This window comes from Tamandua tetradactyla, chromosome 2, assembly GCF_023851605.1.
Source record: "Tamandua tetradactyla isolate mTamTet1 chromosome 2, mTamTet1.pri, whole genome shotgun sequence".
Classification (NCBI taxonomy): domain Eukaryota; kingdom Metazoa; phylum Chordata; class Mammalia; order Pilosa; family Myrmecophagidae; genus Tamandua; species Tamandua tetradactyla.
This window is the reverse complement of record NC_135328.1, coordinates 55,576,930-55,596,545: the sequence shown is the minus strand read 5'-3', so window position 1 is coordinate 55,596,545 and position 19,616 is coordinate 55,576,930. Positions and strand designations below refer to the sequence as shown.

General features: G+C 36.7%; 1 protein-coding gene across 4 annotated transcripts in view; it reads left to right on the top strand.

The window, feature by feature from the left end:
- The first annotated feature begins 378 nt into the window (after window positions 1-378).
- TTF1 (transcription termination factor 1) overlaps window positions 379-19,616 on the top strand; it is a 54,758-nt gene continuing 35,520 nt past the window's right edge. For all 4 annotated transcript variants that reach the window (XR_013170068.1, XR_013170069.1, XR_013170070.1 and 1 more), the window contains exons 1-6: window positions 379-477; window positions 3,062-3,160; window positions 5,705-6,763; window positions 9,036-9,262; window positions 12,272-12,457; window positions 13,268-13,346. Coding sequence is in view for 1 of the 4 variants with exons in the window: in XM_077147324.1 (XP_077003439.1) it covers window positions 5,712-6,763; window positions 9,036-9,262; window positions 12,272-12,457; window positions 13,268-13,346 (1,544 nt within the window). In the remaining 3 variants the exon portion in view is untranslated. The remainder of the gene's footprint in view (window positions 478-3,061; window positions 3,161-5,704; window positions 6,764-9,035; window positions 9,263-12,271; window positions 12,458-13,267; window positions 13,347-19,616) is intronic.

Sequence of the window (19,616 nt, the reverse complement as noted above, 5' to 3'; positions counted from 1 at the left end):
TTTACAATCCAGCTCACATGTCACTCCTCAAAGAGCCTTCCCTTCCATCTAAAGTAGCACCCACTGTCCTCAGTCATGCAGCATCACATTATTCCGTTTTATTTTCCTCATAGGGTAATCTGAAACTATCTTGGTTGATGTGTTTGTTATCTATCTTCCCAGGTTAAGGATCTCACTATCTTGTTCACTACTGGACCTTAAAAGGAGCTCAGAAACCCGTATTGAATACATGCAGGAATTACTAAGGCAATGGAAGAATTCTGCCCAACTTTCTTGGTTTTAGGAAAACACTCTATCGCAATACACCCCACAAAAACGTGCAAACAATCACGCAAGCGTCACGGTGTTCAACCGAAGGGCCAGCGGTGTTGCTATGGCAGCGTGACGCTAAGGGAACGGAAAGCGACGTGCCACTACTTCCGCCTCCCCAAGAGCAGCACTTCCGGATTGGGAGAAAGATGGCGGCGGCTTCGGACGGTAGGTTGGAAGCGTTTTCATTAGTTCTCTTTCTAAGAAGAAAATCGCTTATATAAATCGAGCAGAGAGTAGTTATGTTCATATTTTGAGAGACCTGCTTTTGGCCTGGGGGCTCCAGGGTTGGAATTGGCTCCTTTTCCTTTAGCTGCTGCTCCAGGCCTTCTCACGTAGGAACCGAGGCTTCAATCTTTGGGATAAGATGATCGAGAATCGACTATGTATTTACTTCCTCCCGTCTAGTCCAAATGCCTACCCCAGAGCAGAACAATGTTTTCATCGCATCCCAAAGATCGGTAGGGACTACAGGACAAAGTTCGGCATGGGATCTGAAGGGCAGGAAGTGGTTCCGAATAAGTGGGGATAAATGTCCTTTCGTTCTGTATTGAGCGATGGACTAGTCGCTAGGGATACATTGGGGGAGAAGAAAGATAAGATCCCTGCCTTTGAGGAAGCCAATCATATCATGCACTCCACAGGGAAGAGGCTAGATTGTTGGGAAACACTATCACGGAAACGTGATGCAAATTAAGGAATTAGAGAAGTCCTTCTTGAGGAGGTGTTTTTCATACATCAGTTGAAATGTAGGAAGGTAAATGGAAGAAGAGCATACCTGGCAGAACGAATTACTTTTGCAAATTCCCTGAGATGAAAAAGAATATAGTTCTTTTTCATCTCAGGGAATCCTGAATATAGTATTCTCGAAATTGAAAAACTGGCAGAATGTCTGAAACCCAGAAGTGAGCATGGGCCAGACTGGATAATGAAGGGCCTTGTAGATCTGTAAAGTTGTACCTTATCTTAAGAATTACTGTGAAACCCTAAAATGTTTTTAACAGAGAGTGATTATCCGATTTGCATATTTAAGAGGTTATACTGAGCTAAAGAGACTAGAGGTATTTAAAAGGTATTTAAGAGATATTTAAAAGAAAGAAAGAAACTGATGGAAGGTAAAAGAACATTTAGAAAGAATCATCTGCTCTGTTCATCGTCATTGAGAGGTACTGAAAAATGGTCCTGAAAAGTGTATCTCGACTATATAGTGACTTGGTAAGCATAGGCAATCTTACTAGAGCAATGTCACTGGAATGTGGGATGGAAGCTTTAAGGAAGTGGGCTAAGATGGAAGGAGAGGAAATGAAGAGCGCAATTTCTCTTTCAAGAAATTTTATTGTAAAGAGGAGGAAAGAGAGTAGCTAGGTGGGACTTTAGAGCTAGAGGGTGGTTGCATCCTTCTTCTTATAAAGTTAGGAAAGACCAAAGATTGTTGGATTGTTGATAGAAGGGAGCCACTGCAGAGGGAAGAGGTTAAAGATCCAGAAGAGAGATAGGGCAGCTGATAATCATGATCTCTCTGAGAAGGCAGAAGGTTGGGATCTAGCACACACCTGGAGGAAATGACCTTTGACCAGAGAAGGGATGCTTCCTTTGTTGTAGCAAGTGGGAAAGAGGATGGGGTACGTGCCTCCTAGTGTGATGGATTTGGAGGTTGACATATCTTTTGTCTAACATGCATGAAAGTGTAAAATAGTAGGTAAATTCATCTGCTTCAAGGCAGAGGGAAGTTTGAAAGTTATATCAAGAAGAGTGAGAGTCAACTGTTTGAAGTAGTATTGTCCAGAGAAATAGAATGTAAGCTACTTAGGTAATTTAAAATTTGCTAGGAGCCACATTAAAAAATGAAAAGGAATAGCTGGAGTTAGTAATATATTTTATTTAACCTACATCAAACTATTATTTCAACTTGAAGGCATTATTTTAAAAGTATCAATGAGATATTTTACCTTTCTTGTTTTGTGCCTTCAAAACCCAGTGTGTATTTTATACGCAGAGCACATCTTAATTTGGACTGGCTTATATTACAAATGCTCAATAACCACATGTGGCTAATGGTTACGGTACTGGACAGCATAGGTCTAGGAAGATACAGTTTGATTTCTAGGCAGCATTCAGATCCCAGCTATAGTTGGGAACCATGTGTTTATACTGGTGTCCATCTGCTTAGTTGTCAGTTTTTTCTCCAGCTGTTCCTAGCAGTTCAGAGCAGGCAAAGAGAATGCATAAATTTAATTGGAAAGTATTTATTGAGATTCTGTGAACCAGGCACTGTGCTAGGTGCTGCAGCGACAGTAGTGAATAAGGCTCTTTTTTTTGGAACTCAATTCTTGGATTCAGCCAGGATTGAGGCTTTGCCTAATTGTTAAAAGGACAAAGAGGCAAGTGTGTATCTTGTTGGCAGGAGTGGCTAAAGTGATGAACCATGGAATCTAAGATGAATATGGAAGAAAGAAGACACAGCAGGGGATTAATGGGTAATGATAAAGGAACAGGAAGGTGCTGCTCTCAGTGAAGAACCTGGGATTAGCTACACATGCAAGCTGAAGGAATAGGAGGCTTATTTCAGAGGTGAATTATCTTGATTAATAGTTAAAAGGTAAGAATAAGACATAGGTGACAGAACTGGAGTAAAAGTAAAGGTCACTGGAAATGAGGAGGTCAGAGTATTGAATGGATCATACTTAGTGAACAATGAAGTCAATAAAAATGAGATGACTATTTTTTTTTAAAGACCAAATTGCTTCTCTAGTTTGCAGGAGAAACATTTGAACCTTGCACAGATTTAATTGAATAAGAACCCCCAACCAGCAAACCTAGATGTTATATCCAAGCAAAAAAGAACTAAAAGGTAAGAGTCTCCTTTTCTAACCCATCATTAAGTGTACCTCCTGTCAACTCTTGGAGAAATACTTTAGTCCAAATGAAAAATTGGAGGAACAGCTTCAGAATAGGTAGGAACTTCAGAAATCATGAACCCCTTGAAACTGGATATGTATGTTTGCATGTGAAAACACGTAGAGGTACAGTCCATTGTTTTCATTGGATTTTTAAGAGGTCCCCAATCTAAAAGAGAATCTTTGATCTAGAGCAGCTGTCATTAAATTATGGCCCACTCCCTGTTTTTGCAAATAAAAATTTTATTGGAATACAATCATGCTTGTTTGTTCACCTGTTGTGTATGGCTGCTTTGATGCTATAGCATCAGAGCTGAGTAGTTGTGACAGAAACTCTATGACCCACAAAATCAATTTTTTTTTCACTATTTGGCACTTTGCATAAAAAGTTTGCTGAGCCCTGTTCTAGAGAAGTGGTTCTCAAAGTGTGGTCCCAGGAAGAACAGCTTCAATATCTCCTGTAAACTTATTAGAAATGTACATTCTCAGATCCCGTCTCATACCTACAGAAAAAGAAACTCTGGAGGTGGGCCCCAGCAATCTTAAATAAGCCCTCCAGTTGATTTTGGTGAATACTAAAGTTTGAGATCTAGAGCTAATGACACTCTCCACCCCACCCTCAAGAGCTACTTAATGTCCTGAAACAGGATTGAAATGTTATAGCCTGTTTCTTGTAAACATTTTAACAAGGAAAGAGACCAGAAGAATGCCAAGCATAATCAGAGAGACTCTCTGAAAATAAATACGAAGTATTCTCCTTTTTTTATTTGACCACTTAGAATGCTGTAAACAGAACCATCACTGAAACATAAACCAGTCAGCAAGGAAAGGTTTAGCAAAGAATAATTGGAATGATCAAGAACGTAGATGGGTCATATGGAGACCGACAGCTAATAAGTCTGGAATCTGGATGAAAGAGGCAGTATGGCCCAGTACCAGAAGTAGGGGTAGCATTCTGCACTCAACTGATGATAATAATGATAGTGGTGGTGATAACAGCATCATCAGCTACCTATTTATTGACTCATGTATTTTATCATACTCTGTTCTAATTGTTTTACTGCATAACCTCATTTAATGTCAGTTACTTGCCGAAGGTCCATCTAGTTAAAGGAATTTAAACTGACTATAGAGCCCAAGCACTTGACGGCCATTTCACAGGAAAGGTCCTAGAGTCTTCTGAATAAGGAGCGCTTATTCTTTCTATAGCTGAGACTACAAAGAGGCCATGGGAATTGTCTCTGAATCTCTGGGTGATAATTCCTAGCTGGGTGATCGGAGTAAGCAGGATTCTTAGTATGTGAAGGAACATCAGGGAGGATGGCCTCAGCCAAAGCTTCTCTAGGTGTCTCCACTAAAGGCAAGCACCCAGGTCCGTGAGGGTCTTGGGTTATAGGTATTCCTATGTTATTTCATATCCCCCTTCCTTCTAGCAACACAGTTCTTGTAGCTGCTATGTACTAGCCAAGATAAACTAGATGACTTCTATAGAATATGTAATTAGCATTTAGACTTGACCACTGATACTGAGAGATTGCTGGGATCTATTTTTAAGTGAAATTGCAAGATGCAAATCAGAATATATAGATACAATCTACTGTGTAAGAAAGGAGGTGGAAAAGAGATTCTTTTAATTTTTGAACTATGTATATAGATACCTAGTCAAAGATGAATCTAAAAATTTGAAACAGAGCAAGAAGAAGGCATTTTTGCAAAATTATGTTTTTAACCATTCTTTTGTTAAAATTTCTAACATATTGCAGAATTTTGACTCTGATAGACACTAACAAGTCCCCTCGCATCTGTTTCTCAAAGGGGCAGTCTTCTGGTTTCAGGGTCAGTGGGCAACAAGGAAAGAAGTCACCTTCACTCTTATTTATTTTTTAGCAGGGGAAACAGAAACTAAACAACTAATTACTTAATTATTTCGTTGTGTGGGTTTTTTCCCATTACTGTTGAAACAGTGCTACAAAAAAGAAGTACAGTTTGCTATGAAAGTATATTGGGAATGAGCCAAGTCCAAGAGATCAGGGAAAGCTTTCTTGAAGAAATAATATATGAGCCAAACTCTGAAGAATATAAGTAGGTAAGAGGCAGTGAAGGTAGAGAGGCAATGGAGAGTGCTCTAGGAATAGAGAACCAAATACACTGAGACCTTGAGCCAAGGAGGCATTGTGACATGTTTGAGGAACCAAAACCAAAAACTGGTCTACATGGCTTGAGCACAAAGTTGTAAAGGGAAGATGAAAGATGAGACTCTCAGAGTGAGGTGCACAAGGGCCTGATAGTGCCAGGCACTGTCTGTATCACTACGGCAGTAGAACCAAAATGAATTACCAAAAGCCTGCAGTACATTTATAATAACCTTCCATTTGATCATGATTCCAGTCTTAACATTTGTAATACAATTTCATTTTTCTGTGATTTTTTTTTTCCTAAAGTAAACTTTTAAATTATCTTGCTAACCTAAACCCCTTTGTTGTCCACTTTATCTATAGGAATAAAATGGAAGGTGAATCTAACAGATTTGAAATCAACACTCCAGTTTTTTACAAGAAAAAGAAAAAGTATTCTGTACATAAGGAAAAACATCAGAAGTGTTCCGGTGAAAGCTTCAGAGATTCCTCCCTGGCAGATGAACAGTCTCAAATAAATAAGAGCAAAAAAAAAAGAAAAAATTTCCAGGAACTCATTTCTTCTCCTTTGAAAAAATCAGAAATCTGTGATGAGACTGAAAAGGCCACTTCTACATCCAAAAAGAATAAAAAGAGAAGAAGTAGTGGTTTAGGAGTAGATGAGGAAACAGGTGTCGTGTATGTTGTTGTGGATAAAGAAAATATTGAGAACATGCCAAAGAAAAATTTGAAAAAGGATGTTGACGTCGTTTATGTTTATATGAGCAAAGAACAAAAGTCAGTAAAAACACCTGAAGCAGATGAATTGCATTCAGTTACTACGTCATGTCAAATTGAATCAGAAGAACCACATAATAAAGTTAGGGGAAAAAAGAAAAAAAAAAGACAGAGGAAAGAAGCATACTGTGATGTGCAGGAAAATCCATATGAAAGCATTGCCTTGCCCCACTTGGAATTACATGGGCAAGAATCCCTGTTCTCTATGGGTCTAGAAGATGAAATTACAGACCTAACAGTATCTGCTGATAAAAACAAGTCTAAGAAAAAAAAGAAGAAAAATTCAAATAAACAGAAATATGAGGCATTGGCCATGCCTGAGAGTCTTAAGAATGTGTACTCTGACTCTGAAAGAACACAAGCTGTGAGTGAGATTAGTATTGCAGAAGATAGAGATACACTTAAAGAGATCAAGGGATCTGACAGTACAAATAAAAAGTCTAAAAAAAGGAAGCAAAGGTCTTCTTTTGAAAATGTCATAGCCTCTGTTGATGAATTTTCAGAGTTTGATAAGAGCTCAGAGAACATACTCTTTGATTCACCAGAAGGAGATGGTACCTTGATTGAAGAAAGTGTGAAACCCAGGCCAAAAAAGAAGAAAACCCAGTCCAATCCAGAAGAGAACCATGAGGAAGTGGCACAGAGGTAATGTTGGAATGTTCTGCCTTCAAATGGTGCACTGCTTTTGTGTGAAGTCTGTCCTTAGCTACTTTGTTCGGCACATACATATTAAATGGGAGAAATCATAAAGAAAACGTCCATGTACAGAACAATGTATATGTTTGCTCAATTTTCTTACGCACGTTAGGTTGTCCTGACTTGAACTAGTTTCACATAAAAGTTAATTGGAAAGGCCCCCACTTCTGTTTGTGTTGATGATGATGTGGACCCACTCTCATCATCCTCTGCTGTCTTATCAGGAACATTTTTCAGAACACTGATCATGAACGGGGATATTCTAGGACTCTGTTTCTTAACTTTTATTCAGTTATGGGCACTCTGAAAGCTTTGACTCTGTTTGGCAACGACACATAATTTTCTAGTTTCCAAGCTGAGAGCCTAACTGATACAATGTGAACATACTGAGAGGAGATTTTGCCATCTGGCAGAGAGTTTGGGAATGAATTAGTGATGGATACATAGGAAAAACTAAGCAAAGGCAAAAATGAAGCCATTATTAATCACAGCAGAAACAAACTGTATCCAAAAGGGAAAGAAAGAAATAGAACAGTTGTAACCATAATGTCCTGCAAGGCTCTACCAAGAATAATAGTGGCATAGCCTTAGTATGTGACCCCTGAATATTCATTTAACCAGTTATTAATCATGATATCTAAAATTTACATTGGGAGGGTCAGAAAAAAGTGGAGATAGATGAGGGCTTAGCTTATTAGGAAGTCAATATCTAAAATAAAAATTGTGAAATAGTAATATAAGCAAATTATTTAGACATTCAGAGGTAAAGCCGGGGGGTGGGGGGCCGTGAATCTAAAAACTTGAACTGCTTTGCCTCTGGAGGTTAGTGAGACATGGGCAGAACTGCTGTTTTTCATTGTAGAACTCTTTGTTTTTTTAAACTAGATACATTATAACTTTTTTGAAAAATATTTTTTATTAAATATAACATACAAAGAAAAGAAAAAAGCAATGATTTTCAAAGTACACTTTAATAAGTAGACACAGAACAGATTTCTGTTATGTTACCATTCCACTATTTCAGATTTTTCCTTCTAGCTGCTCCAAAACACTGTGTGTGAAAAATAACATATATACTAAAAAGCAATAAATTTCAAAGCACATTGCAACAATTAGTTGTAAAACAGACTTCAGAGTTTGGTATAAGTTATAATTCACCATTTTAAATTCTTATAGCTGCTCAGAGTTACTGGAGACTAAAAGAAATATCAATATAATGATTCAGCAATTATACTCGTTTGTTAAACCCTACCTCCGCTGTCACTTTGATCTTTCTCCCACTCTTTAGGGGTATTTGGGTTATGCCCGTTCTTACTTTTTCATGTTGATAATATGAGATGGGGGATGGAACTAATTGATGTTCTGGAGAGGCTGGCCCCTCTCCATTTCAGGGCTCTGGTCCAGGGACCCATCTGGAGGTTGTAGGTTTCTGGAAAGTTATCCTAGTGCATGGAACCTTTGTAGAATCTTATATAATACCCTAGGTATTCTTCAGGATTGGCTGGAATGGTTTTGGTTGGAGTTTGGCAAGTTATGGTAGATAGCAATGTCTTAACTAATGCTTGTGTAAAAGTAAACTCCATAGTAACCTCTCGATTCTTTTTGAACTCTCTCAGCCACTGATACCTTATTTGTTACATATCTTTTCCCCATTTTGGTCAGGATGGCATTGTTGATCCCACAGTGCCAGGGCCAGACTCTTCCCTGGGAGTCATCTCCCATGCTGCCAGAGAGATTTTCACCTCTGGATATCATGTCCCACATAGTGAGAAGGGCAATGATTTGACTTATAGAGTTGGGTTTAGAGAGAGAGGCCACATCTGAGCAACATAAGAGGTCCTCTGGAAGTAACTCTTAGGCATAGCTAGAGGTAGGCTAAGCTCTGCTATGTACATAGGCTTCATGAGAGCAGGTCTCAAGATCAAGGGCTTGGCCTATTAATTTACGTGTCCCTAATGACATTATAGCTTTAATTAAGAAGTAATAACTGGGAGAACTAGGGCTTAGGGCCTCACATTTTTCCTGTAGCCAGACTTTGAGGATCGAAGTAACTAAACTTCCATGAACGAGTTTGAAAATCCTGAGCTGATGAATCAAGTCCAAGATATCTTTTAGCTGTAATACTCGGTAGCAGTCTAGGTAAGAGATATTTTAAGAACACATTTTAAAGGATATTAGGGCAAATGATAGTTTAAGATTAACCACCCAATTTTTTTCTTAGGTTAGAATCTACAAATGAAGAAGAAAGCAATTTGGAATCAGCTAAAGATTCAGAAACAAAATATTTTTCTGAAGATTCAAGAGATTCAGATGATTCTGATGTGGATTTGGATTCTGCTGTAAAGCAGCTTCAAGAATTTATTCCTGATATAAAGGAAAGAGCTGCCACTACAATTAAGCGAATGTATCGGGATGACTTAGGACGGTTTAAAGAATTTAAAGCACAAGGTGAGCAAATAGAAACTTAATATTTGTTGACCTTTCCCTATGTGCATAACTAGCACTTGGTTTTCTTTTTTTTTTCCTTTTTTATGGGAGTTTTATTTTTTTATTTTTTTAAATACAAAAAAAAACCAATTAAACACAAACATTCCTATTTTGATCATTCCGTTCTACATATATAATCAGTAATTCACAGTATCATCACATAGTTGCATATTCATCATCATCATCATTTCCTAGAACATTTGCATCAATTCAGAAAAAGAAATAAAAAGACAACAGAAAAAGAAATAAAATGAAAACAGAAAAAAAATTATATATATACATACCATACCCCTTACCCCTCCCTTTCATTGATCACTAGCATTTCAAACTAAATCTATTTTAACATTTGTTCCCCCTATTATTTATTTTTATTCCACATGTTCTACTCATCTGTTGACAAGGCAGATAAAAGGACCATCAGACACAAGGTTTTCACAGTCACACAGTCACATTGTGAAAGCTATGTCATTACACAATCATCTTCAAGAAACATGCCTACTGGAACACAGCTCTACATTTTCAGGCAGTTCTCTCCAGCCTCTCCATTACATCCAGAATAACAAGGTGATATCTATTTAATGCGTAAGAATAACCTCCAGGATAACCTCTAGACTCTGTTTGGAATCTCTCAGCCATTGACACTTTGTCTCCTTTCCCTCTTCCCCCTTTTGGTCGAGAAGGTTTTCTCAATCCCTTGATGATGAGTCTCAGCTCATTCTAGAATTTCTGTCCCACGTTGCCAGGAAGGTCCATACTCATGTCCCATGAAGACAGGGGGAGGGTGGTGTTGATTTTCTTTTGTGAATGACTCAGATTTATAGATTCATAAAGAAATATCCTTTACAGCTTTCAGCTTTGTCTTCTACTAGAATTTTTGTAAGAGCTGTACAATTAGCAAAATTTAAATTTACTGGTTTTCCTCTACTGTGCCTAGCATCTCACAGAGGAGGCAACAATGAACTTTTATGAAAGGTAGTGTTCTTCCCCCTCAAGAAAGTGATTTTGTGTGAATTGGTTATATGGGCAGAGTCTCAACAGGACCCAGCTTGGTCTTCTTATTTTATTATTATAGGTCTCTCCCAAAAGGTTCACTGGATTTAAAAGTAAACTACAAAAATAAGGCTGAATAATATTTACCGAGTATCTGCTGTGTTAGACCAATGCCGCTGGTCACTGAAAAAAGTTAAAAGAGGGGCCTTTAGTCTTTAGGAATTAATAATCAGATTGGAAAGATTCATTTAGAAAAATAGATAAATTAAACAAAACAAAGGCAGTTTATATCTATAGAGAAGTATCTATAGAATGATCCCATTTTATATGTTATTTGTTGAAATTTTTATGAATATGTGTTTTTATAAAAGATATTTAAAAATAAACCTGTGAGGGAGCCATTTTCTCTTTCGTTTCCCTGCCAGGGAGTCATTTTCAGGCTCCCATCTGCTTTCTCTCTTTCTAGCTCTCCCACTTGCCTTCTCCCTGCTCCCTCACCCCAAGTAAACCTGTTAAGCTTTGACTTCCTGTCCTGTTGCTGCTTGCCTAACATAACCCAGTCAGTCAAGCCCCTTCTGAGCCCCATTCCCATACCTCTTAACTTGGCCCTCTTATTCTCTACTCTTGGATCTGAAAGATGGTCATTTACTTCCCTCTTCCCTAGTCTCACTTGAATAACTCTCCTAGCCCTGCTCACTCCTATTCTCTTGCTGTTGATCAGCTGAGAAGGTTTTTAAGCTTCTCAACAAGTTTATTTCTACCAGATTAGGAACTTTTCACACCAAACCAATGCTGATGCAAGGATTTTCAGCCCTTCCAACCACCCCTCCGGACTCGTCCCCTCTCAGCTTAAATGAGATAGCCCAAAAGTTCTGGGTTCAGTCAGGCAGGGCCTACACCCTGACAAGGTAGAAGCAGCTGCAGAAGACCGACCTTCATCCCTCAGCATGATTAAGGGGCAAAAACTCCCTGAAAGGGAGTTTGAGGCAGGCTGGAATAGGGAGAGAAGGGAGAGGAAAATACTATGAATAAGCCCTTGAAAACAGAGTGGTCATTCAAAGTCAGGAGGGCCTTTATCTGTCACAGACACCCTGCCTGGGGGCTACCTACTTATGAGAAACACCTGGAGGCAGCTGACCCATCTAAAGCCAAAGGACCCTCACCTGAGTGATAAGGCTGAAACTAGAGAAAGCTGAAACCAAGGGACTCACCCAAATGCACCGGTTACCTCCAGGCACTGCCCTGGGGAGAGGGGAGGGTTGAAAATAAGAGCCCTGAACAAGTAAGGGGGAGGGGGAATAAGTAAAGCTAATCCATAAAAGCAAATGGCCCCACATTGCCTACAGCCTTTCTCCTCCCTCACCTCTGTCTTTGCCAGAGTGCCTGCATGTCCTCTTATGTGTGAATTTAATAAATTTTCTGCTTGTTTACTTTAAAAAATAAATAAAATTGTGAACCAAATAAAACTGCCATGTAACACAGTCACCACATAGTGAAGCTTGAATGCTTTGAATTATTAAGTACAATGGCATTTGCCACACGTATATATATATATATGCAAAGAAGATATTTGTAAGTATTCATGTGAACCTATTCACAGTACTGCCAAAGGAGAATCGGATGGTGGCAGAGGAAATTAGGGAGAGACTTCTTTGAAACTTTTGTATCAATACTGTTTGAATTTTTAATGAATATGTATGTTGATAAAGAAGGAAAGGTCGCTTTGGATTAAGATGACCATGGAAGACTTTGGGAGAAGAGGTATGACTTGGGCTGATCTTGGAAGGAAAAGCTGAGTTCCGTAAGTGAGTGACCAAGAGAGCCAACTTCACGCATGTGGGCAGATTGTGCTCCCTGGCAGGAAGAACTGGTGTTGTGTTGTATTGTAATTGCTGATTGAAGACCAAGTGTTCTGTTGTTACTGACAATGCACACTTTCCCTGCCCCCTCTGTTCCCCCCAACTCATCCCCAAATCCTAGGTGTCGCTATTAAGTTTGGCAAGTTTTCAGCAAAAGAAAATAAACAGTTGGAAAAAAATGTGGAAGAATTTCTATCCCTGACGGGAATTGAGAATGCAGATAAGCTACTGTACACTGATAGATATCCAGAGGAGAAATCTATAATCACTGATTTAAAAAGAAAATACTCATTTAGATTGCACATTGGTAAGTTTAGAAATGTTCTCTCTTTGACCATCTACAGCCTTCTAACCTTAAAGAAAATGTGATGATCTATTGTAAGCATTGAGCACAGTGCCTGGCCCGTTCAATGCAAGTTAACTGCTGCTACAGTTAATAGTATTCATCTCATTGCCAGCCTATACTTTTGGGAATTTGGAATGTGTTCATAACTCGTAAATATAGTGCTTTTACAGATTTTGTGAAAATGTAAATGATAACTTCCTTCTTTCTAATTTGGTAATAATTATGCTTTTGGGGTTTTTGTTTATTTTCTGTTCTGCTTTTTGTATATACTGCACAAAACACATGTAATGTGTCAAAGTTTCCTGTTTTTAAAAAATGTGGCCATATGAGTGCTTTTGCTTTAGCTTTCCTTCCGGAAATGATGATTGGAAATTAACAAGGTCATATATGATTAGACTGAAAGAAAATCATTCTCTTCAATTTAAAAAAGATAATTTATTAGGTGTTCTCTTTAAAATTGTTAGAAATTACTTTGCCTTATAAGGGTCTTTTCCATGAATTTTGTAGACCAGAATCTGGGACCTGTAGGCAGAGTTTTGAAGGATGTCCAAGGAAACTGGTATTTAGTACATCTGCTCTCCAGGACAACAACTTTAAACAAAAAAATAGGAAGAAAGAAATACTAACCTTAATATAGGGTTTAGGATAGTTAGTGTTATTAAAGAGCTCTTATGGGTTATTATAATTTTGACTTCATATCATGCCATGCTCTTAAAGTTCCCCATTTTTGAAAATGTTTGCCGCTCTGATTGCCTTTCTTTCTGACTTTAGGTAAGGGCATTGCTCGACCCTGGAAACTAGTATACTATAGAGCAAAGAAGATGTTTGATATTAATAATTACAAAGGCAGGTAAGAATTGAGGCAAAATGTTTCTTTAGTCTTTGATGATATTATAAATCAAAATATTCACAGTAATATATTCAAAGTAAAAATTATGAAGAATTTTTGGTGTGTGGAACTAGAATGTTTATTTATTGTTAAGTGTATGAATTAAAACCCATTGCAGTTTCCACCCCTTTAAGAAAACTTTGTGATCTTCTCTTTTTTAAATCTCTAGCTTCTCCTTTATACTTTTGTTTTTACATTTAACATATTCTGTCTTTCTTACAGTCACGAATGCAGTTTTCTGTGCTCTCTACTAAATTGTAAGCTTTGTGTGAATAGAAACGTTCCTTCTCAACTTGATGTTCCCTTCAACCCTCCGCACAATTCTTTAGGCTTTCAGTAAATATTTGAACATAGAGATAAACATTATTATTTGATCATTTAAGTATAATTTAGTAGGACTAATGTGAAATTTGTCCTCAAATAAATACCCAAATATAATTTTTTCCCAACATTCCAAGTGAAAAAATAAATAGGTTAAGTGCCTGCCATATGTAAACACAGTGCTCAAGGACAAGGGGATAAAAAAGAAGCTATCAGCTCCTATCACCTAGGAATCAAACAGCTATTGGCTCAACTGCTTTATCTCACTCTGAGAAGCAAGTTTAATAAACCACAACAGTCTTCTAGCAAGGTCAGTTGAGTTGTACTTAGCTATATGATTTTAAACCAATACAGGTGTATTATCTAAACATAGTGATATGACCTTGGTTTCTTTTTCTTTTTTTTCCCTATGTTTTTACAAAAAGGAATAGAACCTTACATTGAAATTCCCACACACAGACTGAAATCTGCCTTACTCTTTGTTCCCAAGGCACAAGGTTAGACAGTTACAAATAGAGCTTTAAGAAAATTTGCTAGAGATGCCATTTTAAATGGGACTTAAAAATATGTTTGTGGCAAATTAAATGTGGCAACCAAGGGAACATACTTTTCCACTTGTGACATAGGTGTGGTAATGAAATTTTTAGAATATTAAGTCTCATTCTAATGGTTTTTAAAAGCTCAACTAATTTGTCATTCTAATAATTTAGAAAGCTCATTGTGTTTGTATGTACCATGTTATTTGTGTAGTGGTCATCATTTATCCTTAGAATGGTTTCCAACTTAAGGAATTCTTAAGTGAAAAAGCTGTAGAAAGTCAAAAATCAAAGAATTTTAAGGTTCTCAATGGCTTTGGAAATCAGCACATACTAGTTTCCCCATTGTGGTGTACTCAGTTTCTAACATCCTCTTTTGCTTCAAGAGCTCCTTTATATCATTCTTTATACATATGAGAAAACAGATACATATTAAATATGAGAAAGGCCTTGATTGCTTTGAGAAAAAAACTACTAGAATGTATTATTTTTTGATGCCCATAATTAAAAAATATATATTTTCATTCACAAATCTTTTTTTTTCTGAATCATTAAACTGTAATTCAGTAAACTTGATTCTTTTTTATTTTTATTTTTATTTTTATTAAAAAAATCAACAACAAACAAAAACATTAACATTCCATTCTACATATATAATCAGTAATTCTTAATATCATCACGAAGTTGCATATTCATCATTTCTTAGAACATTTAACAAAAAAAGATTATACAAATGTTAAAATAAATTTAGTTTAAAATGCTAGTGATAAATGAAGGTGAGGGGTATGGTATGTATAATCATTCACAAATCTTCACACATACATTCCATCCATTATATATAATCAGTGACTCATAATATCATCATATAGTTGTGTATTCATCACCATGATCATTTTTGGAACATTTGCATCACTCCACAAAAAGAAATAAAAAGGGAAAAGAAAAAACTCATGCATTCCATACTCTTTACCTTCCCCTCTCATTCACTAGTATTTCAATCTACCCAATTTTTTACCCTTTATCCTCCTCCCACTATTTGTTTATTTTTATTCTTTATTATTTTTACTTATCTGTCCATAACCCTGGATAAAAGGAACATCAGACACAAGGTTTTCACAATCACACAATCACATTGTAAAAGCTATATAGTTAAACAATCATCTTTAAGAATCAAAGCTACTGGAACCCAGTTCAACAATTTCAGGTACTTCCCTGTAGCCATTCCAACACACCATAAACTGAAAACGAATAGCTATCTAATGCATAAGAATAACCTCCAGGATAACCTCTCAACTCTGTTTAAAATCTCTCAGCCACTGAAGCTTTTTTTTGTCTTATCTCTTTTCCCCCTTTTGATCAAGTTGGCTTTCTCAATCCCATGATGCCAGGTCCCAGCTTATCCCAGGAGTTCTGTCCCACATTGTAAAAGATATTTACATTCCTGAGATACCGACAGTTCTTAATAGTGAAGAATGATGAGTCTCTGTTGACCATACTCTGCATTTATAAATAAATTTATGAAGATGCTAGAATGTTATTTTCATGAAATAGTTCTGGGTTGCTGTCATTAGAAACCATTAGTATTTTTCTAGGGCTTATTTTCTGTTGACCTTAGTAATAACAACACCACCACCCATAATTAAGGTTTAGAAATCTTAGTATGTAATAAAGATTGTTCTTTTTTCACCTAAATATTTCTGGTGGTTGATCTCAAAATCCATGAATAATTTTATAGTGCTTTTTAAATTCTTTAATATATTTGTTTATATATAGGATTAATTTCACTTTAAAATTCTTAAATAGTTATATGTTTGTGTCAAGCCCTGCACCGCATATTTAATATGTATGTTTTCTATCAAGCATTATCTGTATGGTAGTGAACAAAACTGACCGAGTCCCTGCCCTTAGAGAAATTTCCCTCTAAATCAGCACCATCAAATACAGTAGCCCCCATGTGACTATTGAACACCTGAAATGTGGTTAGTCCAAACTGAGATATACTGTAAGAGTAAAACACACATTATATTTGGAAGATTTGGTGTGAAGAGAAAAATGTAAACTATCTCATTAATACATTTTTGTATTAATTACATACTGAAATATTTTTATATATTGAGTTAAAGAAAATGTATTGTTGAAATTAATTTAATCATTTTTAGCTTTTTTTAAATGTGGGTACTAGAAATTTTTAAATTACCTATGTGGCTTGCATTTTATTTCTATTGGACAACCCTGCTCTGGAGGAAGAGACAGATAAACAAGGAAACCCATAAATATATTATTACAAATTGTTATAATTGATGACAGCACGTTTTTATAATTGTGCTTTTATCAGTAGTTACCTTTGTTACAACGGACAAAAGACTATTAAAATCATACAGTTATTTATCATCCATAATGTATGTTAGGTGTATTGTTTTCTCATATACCACTGTTCTAGTTTACAAGCTGCCAGAATGCACTATACCAGGAACGGAACAGCTTTTTTTAAAAGGGGGAATTTATTAAGTTGCTGTTTTATAATTCTAAGGCCATGAAAATGTCCAAATTAAAACAAGACTATAAAAATGTCCAATCTCAGGCATCCAGGGAAAGGATACCTTGGTTCAAGAAGGCCAATGACGTTCAGGGTTTCTCTCTTGACTGGGAAGGCATATGGCAAGATCTGCTTGCTTTCTCTTCAGTGGCTTCCCTGAGGCTCTGTCTATTCTGTTGGCTCTTTGGTTCCAGTGACTCTCAAGCTTTTTTCAAAATGGTTCCTTCTTAAAGGTTCCAGGCAGCAACCTCATCTTGAATGGGTGGAGATGTGTCTCCATGGAAACCATCTAATCACAAATTACCACCCACAATTGGGTGGGCCTCATCTCCATGGAAACAATAAAAAATATTCCACCCAGCAATATTGGATGAGGATTAAAGGACATGGCTTTTCTAGGGTACATAATAGCTTCACCCTGGCACAACCACGCTATTATCACCTCATATTAGTATCGTACATTTGCTATAATTCATGAAAGAACATTATACTTGTTCTCTGTTAACTATAACCCACCATTTACAATAGAGTTCACTGTGTTGTACAGTTCTGTTTTATCTTTTAATTTTTATTCTAGTGTTATGTACTTCCTATAGTTTCCCATTTAACCACTTTTACCTCTGTAGTTCAGTGCTTTTGATAACACACGCAATAATGTGCTGCCATTAACACCATCCATTTCCAAACCTTTATCATTAACCTAAAAAGTTCTGTGTATGTTAGGGGTGGGCCACAGTGGCTCAGCAGGCAGAGTTCTCGCCTGCCATGCCAGAGACCTGGGTTCGGTTCCTAGTGCCTGCCCATGCCAAAAAAAAAAAATTCTGTGTATGTTAGGCATTAACTCCCCATTCTCCAACCCCAGTGTATCTCCTGATAACCTGTGTTAAAATTCTTTTAATGTGTTGTTTAATGTGCTGTTGGATTCCATTTGCAGATGTTTTTTGAGGAGTTTTGCATCTTTGTTAGTAACAGAAATTGGTCTTTTCTTGTTTCTTTATCTGGCTTTGGTATTACGGTGATGTTGGCTTCATACAATGAGTTAGGTGGTATTCCCTCCTCTTCCATTTTCTGAAAAAGTTTGGGCAGGATTGGCATTAATTCTTGGAATGATTGGTAAAATTTTCCTGTAAAGCCATCTGTCCTTGGCTTTTCTTTTTTGGGAGTTCGTTTGTTTGTTTTTGTTTTTTTAATTAAAGGCATTTTCTATTAGAGAAGTTGTGGGTTTACAGAACAATCTTGCATAAAATACACCGTCCCACCATCAACACTTGCATTGGTGTGGAAAATTTGTAACAATTGATGTTAACACTTTTTTTGTAATTCTATTATTTTGTAACAGTAGTTGCTTTTGTTACAATTGATGATAGAAGATTATTAAAATAGTACTGTAACTACTGTTCAGTTTACATATGGGTATATTTTACCCATATTCTTAATCTATTTTTTTTCATGTGTATCTTTATTTTATTACTCATCTACCCATACACTGGATAAAGGGATTGTCAGTCACAAGGTTTTTACAATCACACAGTCACAATAAAAGCTATATAATTATATAGTCATTATGGATCAAGGCTCCTCAGTTACAGTTCAGCAATTTCAGATATTTCCTTCTGGCTATTCTAATACACTAAAAACTAAAAAGAAGTATCTGTATAATAAGTCAATAGTCATAATCATTTAAGTCCTAATTTCTGTTGAAAGGTTTCTGATGATTCATTCAATCTCTTTACTTGTAATTGGTCTTTTGAGGTCTTCTTTTTCTCCTAGAATCAGTGTAGATTGTTCATGTGTTTCTAGAAATTTCTCCATTTTATGTAGATTGTCTAATTTGTTGCCATACACTTGTTCATAGTATTCTTTTTTTAGCTGCAACATTTTTATTGTGAAATACTACATATATACAAAAAAAGCAATAATTTTCAAACTACATTTTAACAAATAATTACAAAATAGATTTCACAGTTTGATATGTGTTACCATTCTAACACATATTGTACTAACAGGCATGATGTTAGTTGGGGTTTGGCAAACCATGGCAATTAGTAATATCAAAATGAAGCTTCTATAATAAGAATGGCCTCCACAAGGAGTAAATATAAAAGAGATCTAGAGGAAAGACTAAGATTGCATGCTATGGCCAATAATTAACAGGCATTTAGATTTTGGTAATAGTTATGGTTTGCTGGACCCCAATCAGCATCATTCCTGTTGTCTCTTAAGAGCACAAGGGGCTTGACCTAAAACTATAGAGGTTTCATCCACTGTGTTTGCTTTCCTGGAACATATAGTTCCTACATCAGATGGATCCTGAAACCTAAAGGACTATCCTCTCTAGGATTATCAATTGATTGCATCCCCTTGTCTTTCAGTGTGGATACCCCTTCTCAGCATGAGAGAGTAGGGATGGGCATTCCCTGGGGATGGCTATGGGATGGGGGAGGGAAGATGTATAACAGAGAAAATGGGATTTAATAAATGAGAATGGCTGCTGAATCACTATATTAATATTCTTTCTAGCCTCCAGTGTTTTGGAGCAGCTAGAAAGAAAAATCTGAGGTGATGGAATGTTAGTCCATGACTCACTCTGGGATCTGTTCTGTGGCTGATTTTTTAATTGTACTTTGAAAATTATTGCTTTTTTCTTTCTTTCTTTGTATATGTATTATATTTTACAATTTAGAAAGTTATTAAAAAAACAAAAAGAGTGGCCTTCAGAAAAGCATCTTAACTCAATTTGAGCCCTCTTAGCCATTGATAGGAGGGTTTGTTAGCCTTCTTTTCCCTCTTTTGGTCCAGAAGGCATGGTTGATCCCACAGGGACAGGCTCATTCCTTG